This window comes from Canis lupus, chromosome 26 (genome assembly GCF_011100685.1).
Source record: "Canis lupus familiaris isolate Mischka breed German Shepherd chromosome 26, alternate assembly UU_Cfam_GSD_1.0, whole genome shotgun sequence".
NCBI lineage: Eukaryota > Metazoa > Chordata > Mammalia > Carnivora > Canidae > Canis > Canis lupus.
Window position 1 is genome coordinate 22,116,714 of NC_049247.1, and position 18,938 is coordinate 22,135,651.

The following is an 18,938-nucleotide window of genomic DNA, read 5'->3' on the forward strand; positions in this document are numbered from 1 at the left end:
GTTAATTTTTCCCCATTCTTTGGGTCGAGTTTGGTCTCATGGAATGCCTTTTCTCTTCAGTATAAATCATTTTCCAGTTTCTTCATATGTCCAATAATTTAAGAATATATCCTGAACATTGTGAATGATACATTGAAGGCACTCAGGACTTTGTTATACTACCCTACAGAGTATCAACTTTTTTTGTTTTTGCAGGCAGTCAATCCTAACAAACTCAAACACCAAGCTGCCCTGAAGTGAGCAGCAGCTGAAATCTCTTCAGTTCCTTTAGCCTTAGCCAAGTTGCTTGGAATCTGTCCTCATATGCTTACTTCAGAGATTATCTAGAGATCTGGCAAGACTATACACAGAATCTAGGGCTTCTCTATGTAGGTACCTCCTTTCCAGGATTTCCTTCTTACTTTCTAGTTACCATTGTGAGGCCAACTAGGTTCTCCAATACCACGACCAATAAGGCTACAGATTTCTATATACATTTCAGTACCATTGTGGGGTATGGTGCTGGCACTCTGGCAATAAAGACATTAAAAATAAGAAATTATCATTTATAATAGCCAAATTATGGAAGCAGCCTGAGTGTCCATTTATAGATGAATGGATAAAGAAGATGTGGTATACATATATACAATGAAAATATTATTGATCCACAAAAAAGAATGAAATCTTGCCATCTGCAACAACATGGATGGGTCTAGAGAGTATAATGCTACGTGAAATAAGCAGGGAAAGACATATACTATTTGAGTTCACTCATACGTGGAATTTAGGCAACAAACGAACAAAGGAAATGGGGAGAGAGACAAACTAAAAACAGACTCTTAACTATTGAGAGCAAACTGGGGATCCCTTGGTGGCTCAGCGATTTAGCACCTAGGTGCCTTTGGGCCAGGGCGTGGTCCTGGAGTCCCAGGATCCAGTCCCGCATCAGGCTCCTGCCATGGAGCCTGCTTCTCCCTCTGCCTATGTCTCTGACTCTCTCTCTCGAATATATAAATTTAAAAATCTTAAAAAAAAAAGAGCAAACTGATGGTTTCCAGAGGGAAAGTGGGTGGGGGGGATGGGTTAAATAGGTGAAGGAGATTAAGAGTACACTTATTATGATGAGCGCTGAATAATACATGGAAATGCTAAATCACTATATTGTACTGAAAACTCATATAACACTGTATGTTAACAACACTGGAATTAAAATATCATTTTTTAAAAAACAGAAAATTCATCTAGTGTTATTCCCTTATTTCAAGTGTTAATTTTCTTCAATTTCTGCTAGCTTTTGGTCACTCTCCAGTACTTCCACATATTTATTTGTTTTATCTTTTTCCCAAAGTTCACAGTTGTTATATGTGGCTGAGCTTTTTTGTCATTATCAGAAGCAGAATCCTCCCTCTTTCCCTGTGTATCAAAAGAAAATACAGATGATTCTAGTATATAAATAGCAGGTACTATGGAAAAATGAAGGTGGTCTGTGATTCACACTGATGTACTTTTTTGCCTTCTGATTAAAATTTAGAGCTACATAAAACTCTAATTGCACTATTCAATAAAACTTTAGATAACAGAAATTTTTTCTGTATCTGATTTGGTAGCCACTAAACACATGGGCTATTGAGCACTTAAAATGTGGTTATTGTGACTGGGGAATTGAATTGTTTACCCTAATCCTAATTAATTTAATTTAATGTAACTACTTGTGGCTACTACACTGGACATCATCTGATCTGGTGTTTCTGTTTACAGATGGAGAGCCAGCAACAAGAGAGTTTCCAAAAGAGGTCTGCCCATAATATATGGTCACTGGTAGCAAAACCAGGATTCAAATTTAGATCTCCTCATTCCTAGTCTGAGATTCTTTTCTACTCTGTAGAAGAGACTGCAAAACACTATGGTTGGAAGAGGATACCCAAAAATACAATGGGTTAAGTGATGATAAAGTAGAACGTGAAAAAATTAGTTGAAGAATGGAACAGCTAAGGGCTGAATGATATGCAAACATATCAAACATTACACATACATACACACATATTCACTGGGTGTACAACTTCTTTTTTTTTTTTTTTAATTTATTTATTCATGAGAGACACAGAAGGAGAGAGAGGCAGAGATTCAGTCAGAGGGAGAAGCAGGCTCCATGCAGGGAGCCTGACGTGGGACTCAATCCCGGGTCTCCAGGATCACGCCCTGGGCTGAAGGTGGCGCTAAACCGCTAAGCCACGAGGGCTGCCCCTGTACAACTTCTTTTGAGGCAATAACTATTTTATCAGTATGAGAAAAAGAGCTTTTTTTATGACTCATTACAGGCCAAAAGCTCTGGCTCAGCTAATTTATAATACAAAGTACAAAGAGCACAATCAAGAAATTGATGTCCTATCTCCACTCTTCACAAGTGTCTACTTTCCAACTCTTTAGTGATTTGAAGAGTTACAGCTTAAGAATCTTATTTGTTTCTTAAAAGCCTCTAAGATACACACTACTGAAAACATTGCCAAACCTTCCCCTCCTGAACTTAATACTCCCTATGAGGATATGGTTCTCTGCTAAAATGCAATGCTTTTTTACCTTTTAACCTACTCTCTTGTACTACTGATAGAGAATAATTATTTCACTACATTCTTTGTCTGTGTGTGTGTGTGTGTGTTTCTCTCACACGCACACCCCTAGAAGTCTTTGTGTGGACTTCATACTAATATACTAATATACACAGTGTAGAAAATACTGCAAAAAAAGGTCCAAGAAAAATAGCACTGCTTTCAGAGGAAGTGCTGTTGTCCGGATGATGTCATCAAAAATTGTCTAATTAATTTCCTGTAGCTACATCCTAAAGGAAATCTACAAGGATCAATTTTCTCAAAAAGTCAAGTAGTCCTTGGTGCAGGGGCGGGGGGAAGGGAGTAACTGTGCCTGTGAACCTACAGGTTCATAAATTGATAATGATTATAATTTACCTTTAATCTTCAAAATCACAAAGAATGAAATTCCATTTTACAAAATTTCTTATTGGTAGGTATTATCAGAATACGAAAAGTATCCTTTTGAATGTAAACTTTAGATTTTAGTTCCTGACACAAAATACCTGCAGAAAAGAAAAATAAACTTAGTTGGTATTTACAGCTGGGCTTCTGTAAGTCTTCTTCTCCAGCTCTGAATAAAATTAAGACCACCATTCATAAGAACCAAAGAGATAAGAGCACCCTTTACCTACTATAACCCTCAATATTTTTCCTCCAGGCTAAAAAGTATTTATTGATACTGGACTGGAACACTGCGATGGTTTGTCAGAATATTTGATCTTGAGGGCAAGAACAATGGCATATCCACCTTTATACCCAAAGGCATTATAGCATCTGGTTCATAGTAAGTACTGAGTAGTAAACATGTGTTGAATGAGGAACAAATGAGATTATCGATATAAAAAAGCTATTCTCTTTTCCCTCCAGAAGGAATTATACAATGAGGAAAATTATACAATGAAGAAAAGACCACCAATACAAACAAATGGTAAGTACTATAACTGAGGTATCACTAGGGGCTATGCTTTGCCAATCTATTTGAAAAAAAAAAAAGATTAAGATCTACTAAGAGCTTATGAGTTTAGAACAACCTTTTTGGAGTACAATTTGGTAAAATCTTTTAATTTAAAATGTGTATTATAAAAATCAATCAATAAATAAAATGTGTATTATAGCTGTGTACTCAGCAATTCCACTTGCTAGGCAGTACTCTACTCCTATATGTATACAAAGTGACTTGTATGAGGTCTTTTTTATTACAATCATCCTTGTAAAAGGGGAAAAAACAACTTCCTATACATTCCATCAGTAGATAAATGGTACAACCATAATACATGTCACTACAAAGAAGTTCAAAATAATGTGATAGATCTACAAATGCTAACATGGAAAGAGGTTTAAGACTATCAAGTAAAAAAAAGCCATTTGGTAAACAATATCTTATTCCCACATATGAAAAACAAAACTATAATAGAAAATGGCTAGAGTCATTCTACCTAACATATATAATTTAAACCTTCTAATAACCACATAAAAATATAGAACAAGAAAAGTGGAATTAATAACATATTTTATTTAATCCAGTGTATCCAAAATACATTTGACTGTAGTCAAACAAAAATTTAGCAATGAGATACTTTGGATTCTTTTTTTTTTCATCCTAAATCCTCAAAGTTCAGTGTATATCTTATATTTACAGCAACATCTCAATTCAAACTATTCACATTTTAAATAAATGCTCAACAGCCACACACAGTAGTGGCTACCACAGTAGATAGTGTAAATCTAGAAAGGAAATACTTCAAACTGGTAACAGAAGTTATTTCCGGAAAGGACAATGTTTTAATCTTTTACATCAGTAACTAACTCATATATTACTTATATAATGGTAAAAATATATAGACATAAAAAACAAAGTAGTATGGGAATATAAGTGGCTGAGCAAGTAAACCTATTCCAAGAGTTGTTGAATATCTGGGTCCAGGAAGAGAAGCAGGAAAAAATAAAATTTTAAAATATCATTTACAACAAAGAACAAACTGGTGGTTACTAGAGGGAAGGTGGGTCGGGAGGTGGGTGAAATTGGTGAAAGGGATTAAGAGTATACTTATTGTGATAAACACTGAGTAACATATAGAATAGCTGAATCACTATATTGTATGCTTGAAACTAATATAACATGTATGTTAATTACACTATAATTTTAATATAAATAAAATAAAATACTACTGAATTAAAAGAAAAAATAAAATATCATTTATAATAGCATACACATGTACACATGCACACACCTAAAACCTAACAATAAAACTATAGAAAGATATGCAATAGTTCTACACTGAAAACTATAAAACATTGCTGAAACAGATTTTACAAGCCCTACATAAATGGAGAAATATACCAAGGTCATGGACTATAAGATTCAAATATATTTAAAGACTCAATACTATCCCAACCAAAATTTCAACAGGATGTTTGAGTCTATGTTTATTTAATGTATATAAATGTAAAGAACCTGGAATAGTCAAAGCAATCTGAAGAAATACAAAGCTACTAGAATTACCTGATTAGAATTCCAGACTCATTAAAAAGCTGCAATAATTAGGCAATGTGCTATTGGTATAAAGATAGACAATGAGATCAACAGTGCAGAAAAGAGAGTCCCTTTATTTTTTTGCGTATGTGTATCTTTTTATTGGAGTTTGATTTGCCAACACATAGTATAACACCCAGTGCTCATCCTGTCAAGTGCCCTTCTCAGTGCCTGTCACCCAGTCACCCCATCCTCCCCCCACCTCCCCTTCCACTACCCCTTGTTCATTTCCCAGAGTTAGGAGTCTCTCATGTTCTATCATCCTCTCTGATATTTCCCACTCATTTTCAGAGAGTCCCTTTATATACCTGATACCTGACTTACGACAAAAGTAGCACACAGTGCAGTCTTATGGAATATACAGTACTGGATCAATTGGAGATTCAGATGCAAGAAAAAGCTGAACTTTGATCCCTACCCCAAACCAAACACAAATGTAAATTCCAAGAGGCAGGAGACCTAAATGCAAAAGGTTAACTAAGGCATCACAGAAGAACATTTTCATGATATTGGGATACACAAATATTTTTTTAAATAGAATACAAAAGGCACTAACCATTAAAATAAATGGATTGGTAAATCAGGATTCATCAACATTGTATGATAATGGGTAAAAAAGATAAAAATTGAAAAAACAGAGCTTTCATGATTCAGAGACGATTTAATGAAACTTGAATAAAGAAAACCTTGCTGAGGGGTCAAAGATAGGGTCCTCTACACAGAGGGCCTAGAACAAGTAAAGATACTGAGGGTAAAGTATAAGGCATGTTTAACAAAGTATGGCAAGTAGACTTGTATGAACAGATGATACAGTGTATGCCATACAGAATAACGGGAAAAGATTATGAAGGTGTTTGGACTTTATTCTGAAGGCCTGAGAAAGTTGTCAAAGGCTTTTAAGCAGGAAAACTGCATGATCAGAACTAAATTTTCAAGGGATAACTCAAAGATCTCTGTAGGTGATGGATCAAATTGAGAAGAAACTAAAATAAGGGCAGAGCTAAAACAGATTTCACAAATTACAATATTTACATTCTCCAGTGTGACAAGAGGTATGCAAAGTTACCTAACGAATAAATATCACTTTTTCCAAGTATGTTCAGTTTACTGGACTATCTGGTGGAAAACAATTTTACACTGAATTAAGCTCTGATATTACATAGGCATATGCAACTGCATATGAATCATTTAAATGATGGTGACAATGATAATGCTAATAATAACAGTAGCACCATTTTTGAATTCTTATTGTGTCTCAAGCACTGTGATAAGGAAACACTTATATGAACTCGTTTAATCCTTACAACAATAAGTATAGTAGTAGCTATTATAATCACTTCCTCCATCTAACTACACATACAGACTTATCTACTCAGATATTGGTGTTTCCTTATGCCTTGTTCTTTTTCTTTTTCTATATCTGCTATTAAAGCTTCACAATCCCTTACACTGCTGATGATATAACTTGGTGCAACTATTTCAGAAAACTAAGATTTCAGATTTTTTTTCAGAAAATCTAATAAATCTAAATACATATATGACCAAATGCTTAACAGATGTAAGTGCTGATGTTTCCCAAAAGATATATACAAGAATGTTTATTAGCAGCTTTTTCATAGCCAAAAATTGGAAACAACTTCCATATCCATCACACTTAGAAGAGTTTACATAATTTTCAGGATTACATGATAATAAGCCAAAGTTCAAGTTTGTCTATTATCTAAGTTCATACTCTCAACCACACTGCACTATACTTGAAAGAAATTACCTACTTATGGCAGCAATTTCAGGCTATGCTCATAGGTCCAAGTAGTAGACACCCTCTCCTCTTTACTTTTAGGAGAGTACATGTTAGAAAGTTCAGGAAGTTCTGCAAGGGTCCAGGCAAAAGATGGCACAGTGTAAAGCAGGAGGCAGAAAAGAGGTTGCCAGAAAGAAAACCCAGTAATAAGCCAAACATGAAATTCAAGTGGCTTGAACAACAGGACAAACAGCAAAGGCAGAAAGAGGCATAGACTAAGGGCTAAGTTAGGCATACAGAATCAAAGGTGGGTGTCAAGGAGGCAGCTGGATAAAGAAATATGACGCTCAGGAGAGAAATCAGACTGATAAAAAAACCTTCAGAGTCATCAGCATATTTGCATATCAGATTTCCTGGATACAGAACAACATCGCTAATACATCATAATTTATGCACTCTTCTGACAATTAATATTGGCTCATAGGAAAGTCTCTGTGGGAACCTGAAATTAATTTTCAAACCATTAAAGCAGACAGAAGGTTAGTTAGAATGAAAAATTCCTATGGAGAAGGTATCACCTCCCCTATTAAGTATCTGAGAGAGTAACTAACTGTATAAAAGAAAAACCTATTGCCTTTTTAAAAAAAATTTTTTTTTTATTTATTCATGAGAGAAAGGCAGAGACATAGGCAGAGAGAGAAGCAGGCTCTATGAAGGAAGCCTGATGTGAGGCTCGATCCCAGGACCCCAGGATCATGCCCTGAGCCAAAGGCAGATGCTCAACCACTGAGCCACCCAGGTGTCCCAACCTATTGCTTTTTAAGGTAAGTGGACAAAGTGGTTCCAGGCTGCTATATCACTATTTGGGACAATATTAAAGTGTACTATAGCCAAAGATATAAAATGCAGAAAGATATAGCTTGTTATTCTTACAGTCACAGCATTCAGAGTGGTTACTTTTTGTTTCAAAAGGCAGTTTTCTATTATTTTATTTCAATATTAAAATAATGCAAGAGGGAAACCAAGGTACAATTTGAGGTCACAGATACAATGTAAGAATAGGATAATTATAGGGAAGCCTGGGTAGCTGAGCAGTTGAGTGTCTGCCTTCAGCTCAGGGTGTGATCCCAGGATCTGGGATCAAATTTTGCATCGGGCTCCTTGCAGGGAGGCTGCTTCTCCCATTGTCTATGTCTCTGCCTCTCTTCCTCTCCCTCTCTCTCTCTCTCTCTCTCTCTCTGTCTCTCATGAATAAATAAATAAAATCTTAAAAAAAAAAAAGAATAGGATAGTTATAAAAAGTACATTCTCTGAACTTCTTGTACTCAAGAGGAAGAGTGATTCTTTTGGGGAGAGTTCTCAAAGTTCTAACCAGTGCAGTAATTAAGAAGAAAAAAAGGGATAATGTAAGGAAACAAATGCACAAAACTATCATTATTTCCAACAAAAAAAATCCTATTACAAGAAAATTTACAAGAATCAACAAAAAATTATGAGCTATGAGAGAATTTTCACATGGTCAAAACATGCAAAACATATAAAACAAACACCTTTTCTATATACCATCAATACCTAGTTTTGTTTTGTTTCCTTACAATATTATTAAGTAATCTCCACATCCAAGATGGGGCTCAAATTCACAACCCCACAATCAAGAGTTGCATGCTCTACTGACTGAGCCAGCCAGGTGCCCCCACCAGTATCTAATTTTAAAAACCTATATATGTTGGAAAAAAATGTCCTATTTCCAACAAGATATATTAAATACTCAGAGGAAAAAATGGGTTATTTGTTTCATTGGTGTTGACTTGTGTACGTTCTTTATATATTTTGGAATATTAACCCCATATCAGATATATCATTTGCAAATATCTTCTCCCATTCAGTAGGTTGCCTTTTTGTTTTGTTGATGGTTTCCTTTTCTGTGCAAAAGCTTTTTATTTTGATGTAGTCCAAATGGGTTTTGTTTGTTTTTGTTTCTGTTTTTGCTTTTGTTTCCCTTGCCTTAAGAAACATGTCTAGAAAACCATTGTGGCCGAAGTCAGAGAAATTATTGCTGATGTTCTCTTCTAGGATTCATTTAGGTCTAGGACACATTTAGGCCTTTAACCCATTTTGAGTTTGTTTTTGTATACAGCGTTAGAAATGATCTAATTTCATTCTTCTATATACAGTTTTCCCAGTACCATTTTTGAGGAGACTATCTTTTTCTCATTTTATATTCTTGCCTCCTTTGTCATACATTAATTGGCCATTTAAGTGTGGGTTCTCTATTCTGTTTCATTGATATATGTGTCTATTTTTGTGCCAGTACCACACTGTTTTGATTACTACAGCTTTATAATATATCTTAAAATCTGGAACTGTGATATCTCCAGCTTTGTTTTTATGCAGCCATTAAAATAAAAAAAAAATGAGATCATGCCATTTGTGACAAGAGGGCTAGGAGGTATTATGCTAAGTGAAATAAGTCAGACTGAGAAAGATAAATACCATATGATTTCACTCAAATGCGGAATCTAAAAAAAAACAAATGAATGGGGGTGCCTTGATGGCTCAGTTGGTTAAGAATCCAACTCTTGATTTTGGCTCAGGTCATGATCTCAGAGTTCTAAGACTGAGCCCTATGTCAACTTCCATGCTGGATGTGAAGACTACTAAAGGTTCTTTCTCTCCCTTTTCCTCCCCACTTTTCTCTCTCTCTTTAAAGAAAAAAAAAGAAAGAAAAATTAAAAAGCAAAATCAGACTTATAAATACAGAGAACAAACTGATGGTTGCCATAGGGAAGGAAGGTGAGAGGATGAGAAAAATAAGTGAAAGGAAGTGGGAGATAGGCTTCTGGTTATGGAATGAATAAGTCACAGGAATAAAAGTCACAACATAGGGAATATAGTCAATGATATTGTAATAGCACTGTATGGTGACAAATGGTAGCTATATTTGTTGTGAGCAGAGCATAACATATAAACTTGTTGAACTACTATGTGTACACTTGAAATTAATATAACATTGTATGTCAACTATACTCAAACAAAAATAAATAAATATGGAAAAACTCTCCCTAAAAGTGCAGATCACCAAAGAGCATAAAAGGTGAAATGCAAGAACAGATCAGGCTCCTGAGTAGAAGATCGACTATTAAAAAGATATAAATTTTTTAAAAATAAATAAAATAAAATAAAATAAAAATATATAAATTTACCCGTAATTAATATGTAAAGCTCAACAAAAATACCAATGGGAGAATATCCAAATTTTGACAAAATTATTTTAAAGTTTATTTGGGGGTAGTGAGGGGAGATAAGGATATTCTAGACATTTTTTTAAAAGAATTAATGTTATGAAACTTGTAGCAGATGTAAAATGCATAATAAAGCAACAATAATTAAAACTATGCATTAGAACACAAATTGTCCAATAGCTCACTGGGCTGACATAGCAAGGTCCAGGATTAAATCAATATAAAATAATGAACATCAAAAAAACATTAAAAAAAGGAAATAACCAACATCACAACAGAAAAATAAGATGAGTATTAAAGTTCTTTATGAAAGATATTTTTAAAAATAGTCATCCCTCGGGTGCCTGAGTGGCTCAGTCAGTTAAGTATCCAACTCTCGATTTTGGCTCAGGTCACGATCTCAGGATCATGAGATTGATTCCCATGGGGTTCTGTACTTAGAGTGGAGTCGGCTTGAGATTCTTCCCCTCTACCCCTCCCTCTGCCTCTCTCTAATAAGTATATTAAACTTTTTAAAAAATAGCCCCAACAGTGATCAAAGAAATTCAAAGTAAAACAGTAAGATGTCACTTTTTTTTTTTACTTATCAATTTGACTTTTTATTTTATCTATTATTTAGTAATGCCTAGTGTTGGCCAGTCCAGGGAAATGGAATATCTGATACATTGCTGGTAGGAATGAAAACATACATAGCCTTTCTGAGAGCTGTTTAGTAGGATCAGAAGCCTTAATACTTTTTTTCCAAGCAAGCCCACTTTTAATAATCTAGCCAAAGGAAATGATGAGAGATATGATCAAAGATTTATTTACAAAGATTTTTTCCATATTTTATAATACCAAAAATTTTGAAGCAAACTAAATGCATTATGGAAGAGGTATAGACAAAATAATTTGTGCTAAAACCATAAGACTTTCAGTAGAACATTTAATAAAATACAAAAATGTGAAAATATTAAGGAAAAAACAAGTTATAAACGTACCACAATAGGATCTCAATTTTTGTTTGGATAGGTATACATATGACCAAAAGATCATACCCAAAATATCAAAAGGATGGTAGGCTTATGGTTGGTTATTTTCATGATTTTTTTATATAACTAGATAAAACTAACAACTCTTACATTTTTTTTAACAACTCTTATCTTATTAAAAAACTAAGTCTGTGACCTTAACAAATAGGATAGTAGAAAATAGGACCTGACCTTTGCTAATGGTTTGAACTATCTCATCCTTCATGAGTGATATGAGGGATAACATGACTGATATGCTAACCAGATTTCAGAACCTGCTTGCCAATTTCTACATCTCACTTAAGGAACAACTTGAGTTCCACCTGTTTCACAAAGCTCTCACAAGTCTCTACCAATCTCTGTCTCCTCTGGAATCCAAGAATCTTGGCAGTGATTAAAGACAATGTTCATTATTTATTGCAGAAACATTGTTTTAATATTTGTGTTATATTAAATTCTGTCTCTAAGACAATATAAGTTCCTCAAGGGGAGTGACCCCACACCTACTGCCCAGGCCCAGAATCCTCAGCACAGTACTTTATGAACACCTAACATATGCATAGCATGTTAATAAATTACATCACAGAAGACTGGCCAAGCAAAATTTTGAAACTGGATGAAATACATATATTGCAATAGTTCCTACTAGGCATTTTCTATGTCCGTTTAAGTTCTGGACCAATATTAATTCTAGTCTTAACAATTATTGGCTATTTTCAGGGATGTGGAAATAAAGATCTCCAGTTAAATGCAGATGTACAAGCAGCAGTACTCAAATACAACCTTTAAAATTAAGAGAAAAGAAAATTACATTAAAATCTCAAGAAAATGAATGGTACTGTATGATTCCAGAAGCAAATACAACTGAAGAGACACAGTGAGAAAAAAGAGAAATTCTACAGGTCAGTTTAGAAATCAGATAAATATGTCAACACAGAGCAGAAGCATGCTCTAGAAAGAACATCCCAAAAGAAGGTTTCTGCCTTGGCCAGCCTATGGCTAACCCAGCAACCATAATGGCAACAGTGAAAGGGGAACAGTCAGAAGAGGATTGTAAAAATTATTCAAGTTTTGATAATGAGAAACTTTGAAGAGAAAATTAATGGGAAAAAATTAATGAGATTTTCACCTTGGAAAAGGAGAGGCCACAGTCCATTAATTATGGTAGCTGAACATTCTCTTTCTAATCCCAGAGGGTCAAAATCAGTCTTACTTATACATAAGGAGGGGTTCCCAATAGGCAGGCTGGTGAACTACTGTAGTAATGGTTAAATAGAGGCCGATGGGGGGGGGGGGGGGGGGGAGACAGGGTGGAAATTCAAAGAAGGTGGAAATTCAAAGAAGAGAAGATTTGGGGAGGAAACTGGCTCCAATATTATCTCAAAGTCCCTTCTATCCCTATAATCAATGATTCCTTAATAACTTATTGTACAGCAAAGGTTTATAAAACTCAGAAAACACAGACTAAAGAAAATTACACTATTAAAAATAGGGAAGGCAGAAAATTTTCGCTTCTCCTTTTTAATACCTACGATAATCCTATGTCCTAATTTCAAGTCTTTCTACCCCATGTAGTAATTGCGCTAATATATATGCATCCCAATGGTCAGGAAAATAGAGATGCAGTTCTTTTTTTTTTAAGATTTTATTTATTTATTCATGATAGACACACACAGAGAGAGAGAGACAGAGACACAGGCAGAGGGAGGAGCAGGCTCCATGCAGGGAGTCTGATGTGGGACTCGATCCTGGCACTCCAGGATCACACCCCGGGCAGAAGGCAGGTGCTTAAACCGCTGAGCCACCCAGGCTGCCCTCTTTTTTTTTTTAATATTTTATTTATTTATTCATGAGAGACACAGGCAGAGGGAGAAGCAGGCTCCGTGCAGGATGCCTAACATGGGACTCGATCCCAGGTCTCCAGGATCACGCCCTGGTCTGAAGGTGGTGCTAAACCGCTGAGCCACCAGGGCTGCCCCTATAAATGCAGTTTTTGACATATTTATGGTCATCTGAGCCTTCACCAAATGGCCCTATCTAAGCAACTTAGCTGTTTTAGTTCTTAAACCTGGCTGTCACCTAATGCCATCAATATATCTGTGTCTATAAGTCTGATCCCTCTTTTCATTCTCTTAACATCAAAAAGTCAGATAATCTGGCTTATAAGAATTGTTTGTAAACTAAGAGTAAATAGAGAAAAGTATTTAGGTAACACTCTTGAGAATAGAATCACCTGAAGTCCATCTCACTTGAACGATATACTTTGGCAGCTTTCAAAGGCTTTTCTCTGACACCCATGTAATGAGAGACTTTAAGGAAGTCTCTTCCCCTTCCTAAGGGGAGATTCCAACACACCATTAAAACAAAGGCTTTTTTCTTCCCCAATTCCTTCCTAGTAACTGACCATGTTTTAGAGACTCAAAGATGCTAAGTCATTGAAATCAAAAAATTAATTTCTATAATGTCCCACAGTGAAATTCTAAGATGTAAGTAAATACATTTCCCAATATATAGACTGATTCATAAGTTTGTTGTTGCCTCTATTACCCTTCTTTTCCTTGTTAATAATATGATATTAAAAAAAATAATATGATATTAGAAGCTACCCTTTATGGAATTCCAACTACCATTATAGGTACTTTATATATATATATATATATATATATAATTTATAATCCTATCACAACAGTATATGGAATAAATATGATCATTATTTTCTAAGAAAACATAGGTAAAGAGGAGCTAAGTAATAATTTCCCTAAGATCCCAGAGCCAGAAAGCACTATAGCAGGGATTCCAATCTGGGTCTATTTCACTCTAAACCCCACCCTCTCTCCACTTTGCAGGCACTTTCTTATCAGGCTGCATCTACTGGATATCAACGCTCTGAGAATATTATATTCCATTTCTCTAATAAAGATAGGATGATATTCTTAATCATTATAATTCAGGTCTCTCAGTCAGACTTAATATGCTTCTACTACCTGAGTTAAAAATCCACCAAAGAAATAACATGAAGAGTTTGCAGTAATAATAGTCCATCTCAAATAAAGTAAATGTGTGCTCATTTAATTTAATGGATATATCATGAAGATACAGTTTTTTGTTAATTTTTAATGGGTCTCTTTCCTTCATATTTGAATAGAAAAAGAGCCATGCATCTGAACAATGCAAGCTGTTAGATCTTGAGGTCAGGGACCAAGTCTTATTCAATTCTATACCTCCAAGGTCTATATATGGTAGACATTCAACACCAGATCATTGATTAAAGATGGAGGCAATGATTATCAACTTCTAAAAATAATATTTTAGGGTACCTGAAACATTTTGAACAGCAAAAAGGTTTCCATGTTTCAAAAAAAATGTTTTTGGTCTACAGGTAAACTTCCTACCTCTCGATCCTTGAGTTTCATGGCGAGCACCAACTGATGCCTGTGGTTAGTGAGAGCCTCCCGATAATTTCCTTTGGAGAAGAATGCAGAGCCCAGATTCCCATGAGCTCGGCATTCTCCTGTCTGGTCACCTGAGTTGGATTTTAAAAAAAGATAAAATTTCTCTAAGTTATAGTGTTAATTATAATTTATAATGCCCATCTTAATTTAATTAACAGATTTACTGACTAATATTTTCTTTGTCTTCTTTTAGAAAAGTATTTTCATCTTCTATGAGACTCTCTATAGTAAGTTATGGTACTAGAATTAAATCTCTGGACAGTAACTGTTGTTATAACATACAACTACGTTCAAGGACATAGGTATCCTGGAAATTAGAGGTTAAAGACCTTGACACAAACAAGCTATGAGTCACCTCAATGCTCTGCTAATGACCTCTGGTTCTGAACAACCATCAGCTTGTTGATTCAGTCATTTAGCTAAACCTACTATGAAAAATAAAAAATAAAAAATAATAACTAAACCTACTATGATATATTGCTTCTTTACAAGTGTGCTGATGATAGATTTACTATATCTCTTCTCTTACTGCAATGCTGCAAGTCACTGAATAATCACTGTAACAATGATCATAATCATAAGCCACACTTATTTTACAAATGAGGAAATGGTAGCACAGAGAGGTGAGGCAACTTACAGAAGATCATATGTCTAGTAAGTAGCAGAGCCAGGATTCTAAACTCAGCCATCTAGCCCCACAGGCCACACTCAACCACTGCACTGTACTATTACCTCTAACAAAATGCTGATGCATTCTATGGTAAGCAAAAATTAAAATTAAGATGAGAGATTCACCCATCAATACTATCATTTGGGATATTAGATCTGTGAGCCCAAATCTCTGAAGAGGGCAATGAATATGTTAATCCACATATCTTGGCCTTTCGGGAGCTTTGGTATTTTGTTATAAGAAAGGCCCTAAGTACTCTAAAACACAATATACTAGAGACACACTCACTTTTCATTGCATATGTTATTCCCATCCATGTCAGGTTAATCAGCTTTTTTATTTTCCTTTCTGTACTGAAATAAAAGACAGAAGCCACCCTACCTAAGGTCTTGGCTACATCCAAGTCCTGTTGCATGTATCCGGTACTCTTCTCTGTGTTTCCAAGAGACCAGTAAGCACTGCTCAGGGCAGAGAAAACAGAACCTCTCAGTTTGAGGCTGCAGGTGCCAATCTTGAGAGCAGCTTCTAAGACAACCACAGAGGCCCCATGATGGCCAGCTGTCAGGAGTTCCTGTCCAACCACAGACACAACCACAAAGGGGCTCTTGTCCAGTTTCATTTTCTGAAGCTGCTGATAAGTGGGCTCGAGGGAATCTGGGGGAAAAAAGAAGGAAACAAGAGAACATAGATGATATACAAAACAATCTTTTATAGTATGCTCTAGAAGCAAATGTGTATCATATCTCTTATGGACCATTTCAAATATAAGTTCCTCAACCTTTAATCCAGCACCACTCTCAGTGTCCACCTATCCATAGGATTCCATAACCCCACCCTCAGTCTGGTAGGTAACCTCCTTCTCCCCACTGCACATGCTTAAGCCACATTCACCTTCCCTTCTGGTCTTTGAGTATGACACATCACTTTCCTTGAATAATTCTCCTCCTCTGTCCTGCTGTCCTCTCAAAATCTTACAAGCACATCCCTCAGGTTCTGACTCCACCATATGGTATCCTCAGGCTCTCCAGCCTATCTGATTTCTTGTACCTAAATTTCTGCTGCATTTTTATAGAAAGTATTGCAGTTTGACCCTTAACCATTTTAGAATTATTCCACGTGTGTTCATTTTGAAGACATTTCCCCAGCTAAATCTGAAGACTGCTATAGAATGTTTAATGCTTTAAAATAATTCCATAGTAACTGGCACAACATGGGCATCAAATTGAAAATGGGCAATTTCTGGGGCATTGGGTGGCTCAGTCTTAGGTTAAGCATCTATCTTCAGCTCAGGTCATGATTCCAGGATCCTGAGATTGAGCCAGGCAGATTGGGCTCTCTGCTCAGTGGAGAGTCTGCTTCTTCCTCTCCCTCTGCTCCTCTCCTTGGCTTGTGCATGTTCTCTCTCTCTCTCAAATGAATAAATAAAACCGTACCAACAAAACAAAACAAAACACCAAACTCGCCATTACCACATAGGTGATAGTCCCTAACACATCTGGTGTTCAAAAAATGTTTGTTCAATCTGAATCTGAATGACTGATTAATAAAACTCCAACTACCTTTTCCCTGGAAAATGCAATAAAAGAAGCTCTCCCAACAAAATCACCATCATCCTCACTGCAACCCAGTATCTACTGCTGCTTCTAAGACCAGTATGACCAAATAAAAAAGTATTACCAGTTTTTGTTGTGGTGACAAATGAAACCATTAAAAAAATCATCTGAATTTGCTAAGGAAAGAAAGAAAACAAAATTAATGTTGATCTCATTTTATTTTCATATGGTATCTGGAAAGGATACAGACTAAGAGTCAGAAAGCCACAGAGATTCTTTCTACCTGAAGCTAGGTTTGAATGTGATGACCTCTAAGTGCCTTCTCCCCCTTCTCTCCTTTTTTTAAAGACAATTGCAGAGTCACCGACTATAACTTTACAATGATGCGGCATTTACAACACATTTGTTAGCTTTACTGAAAAACTATTTCACATTAGTTGTTCCACTGTGCATATGTTAAAAAAAAAAACTATTAAAAAGCTGGTCTCTTTAAATCTTGAATATCTCAGCCAATGGTACTGCATTAACATGTAATTTTTACAATTTATGACTTTGAATTTCAACTCTACACTGAGGAGCTCTCGTCTGAATCAACATTACCACAGAAACCTCGAAACCTACTGATGCCTAAAGCATTTTTCCCCTTCAATCAGATCACTAAACAGAGAACAAAGAACATTTTTATACCTGTCAAGATGCAAGTGCACATAGTACCAGTAAACACTAGCCAACCAGTAAGGTTAAATACAGGCACAAGAACTCAGGAATTACTAGAATAGAAAACAACAGTACCATACTGAAATAAATGTGAGCAGAATTTGGTGGTACCCACTGCTGGGTTTGGCTGCCAATGATGATCACATTAGCATCCCACCAGTCAATTAGCAGAAGCAAAAATAACAGAATTTCGCAGCTAAAAAGACCTTGAAAATACCCATTTTAGATGTGGTGAATCTAAGTATTTAAATGATTCACTCAAGGTCAGACAGCTTGGGACAGAACCGAGACAAGAACCTCGTTGCAGAGCTCTAAGTCTAGGCTCTGATACCATACCGGGCAAAATTCTTATTGTTGACAAAAATAAAAAAAAAAAAAATCAATCCTCACTGGTTATAAGTAGAAAAGAAGTGCACAAAAAAAAAAAAAAAAAAAAGAAGTGCACTGAGGAGCTACTGCCAAGAGTGAAAAAGCAGACCTCCAGACCCTCAGTCAAAATCATGCCACAAAACCTCCATAATGAAAGCAACATGACTGTCGCAACTAAACACAGGACACCACAGCTTTCACTGCTGCCTCCATCACTATTGAATGGCACCATTAGAAAACAGATGTCATGACTGCCAAAAAACACCACCAGAACAAATTCTGTGCTATCCTTTCTTTTTTGAACCTTGACTCAACGGTGGGTTGCAGCTGCAAAGGAGAATGGGAAAATTAGGATCTGAAGGCAAGAGGCCGAAGTAGGACATAGGGAATTCCCAAAACAGGAAGAGTGTTCAGACACTCAGAGCCAAAATGATCAATAGCCAACAAAGATACCATGCTCACCTGGTGACTTTTTTTAACTGTAGCAATCATGGCCAAGTTCAAAAAAAGGAGCCCTCTTTTTTTTTTTTTTTAAAGATTTTTATTTATTTATTCATGAGAGATGCAGAGAGAGAGAGGCAGAGACATAGGCAGAGGGAGAAGCAGGTACCATGCAGGGAGCCCAATGTGGGACTCGATCTTGGAACTCTGGGATCATACCCTGAGCCAAAGGCAGATGATGCTCAACCGCTGAGCCACCCAGGTGTCCCAAAAAAGGAGCCTTCTAAATGAGCCTCTAAAACTACACAAAGGTAGAAAGAAAAGAGAACAGTGCCACAATTAGAGGACTGGAAATACCTGGAAGACTACCCCTGCAAAAGAAAGAAATATTCAATTGTACAAATTTTCACTAAATAAAAATGAAGTTGAAGGAACAAGAGGTAAAAGAACAAATTTCCATTTTCAGTATATAGGAAAGAGACTATAAATACATTAACAGATAAATTAAATGCAATCTCAAATGCAGTACATGTTATAAGAGTTTGGAAAAGGGGACAACTATTAAGGGTTGTCAGAAATCTTCATGGAAACATAACTTCATTTCTTAAAGAAAGGGTAGATAGGACTTAGACAAGTCTTCGCT

The 18,938-nt window shown here is 35.8% G+C and overlaps 1 protein-coding gene across 2 annotated transcripts in view; it reads right to left on the minus strand.

Moving 5' to 3' along the window:
* The window catches only part of TTC28 (tetratricopeptide repeat domain 28), a 625,414-nt gene that overhangs the window by 283,131 nt on the left and 323,345 nt on the right, over positions 1–18,938 (minus strand). For both annotated transcript variants that reach the window (XM_038575519.1, XM_038575520.1), the window contains 2 exons: positions 15,597–15,869; positions 14,486–14,616 (listed from right to left, as the gene is read on the minus strand). In XM_038575519.1, coding sequence (XP_038431447.1) covers positions 14,486–14,616; positions 15,597–15,869 — 404 coding nt within the window. The remainder of the gene's footprint in view (positions 1–14,485; positions 14,617–15,596; positions 15,870–18,938) is intronic.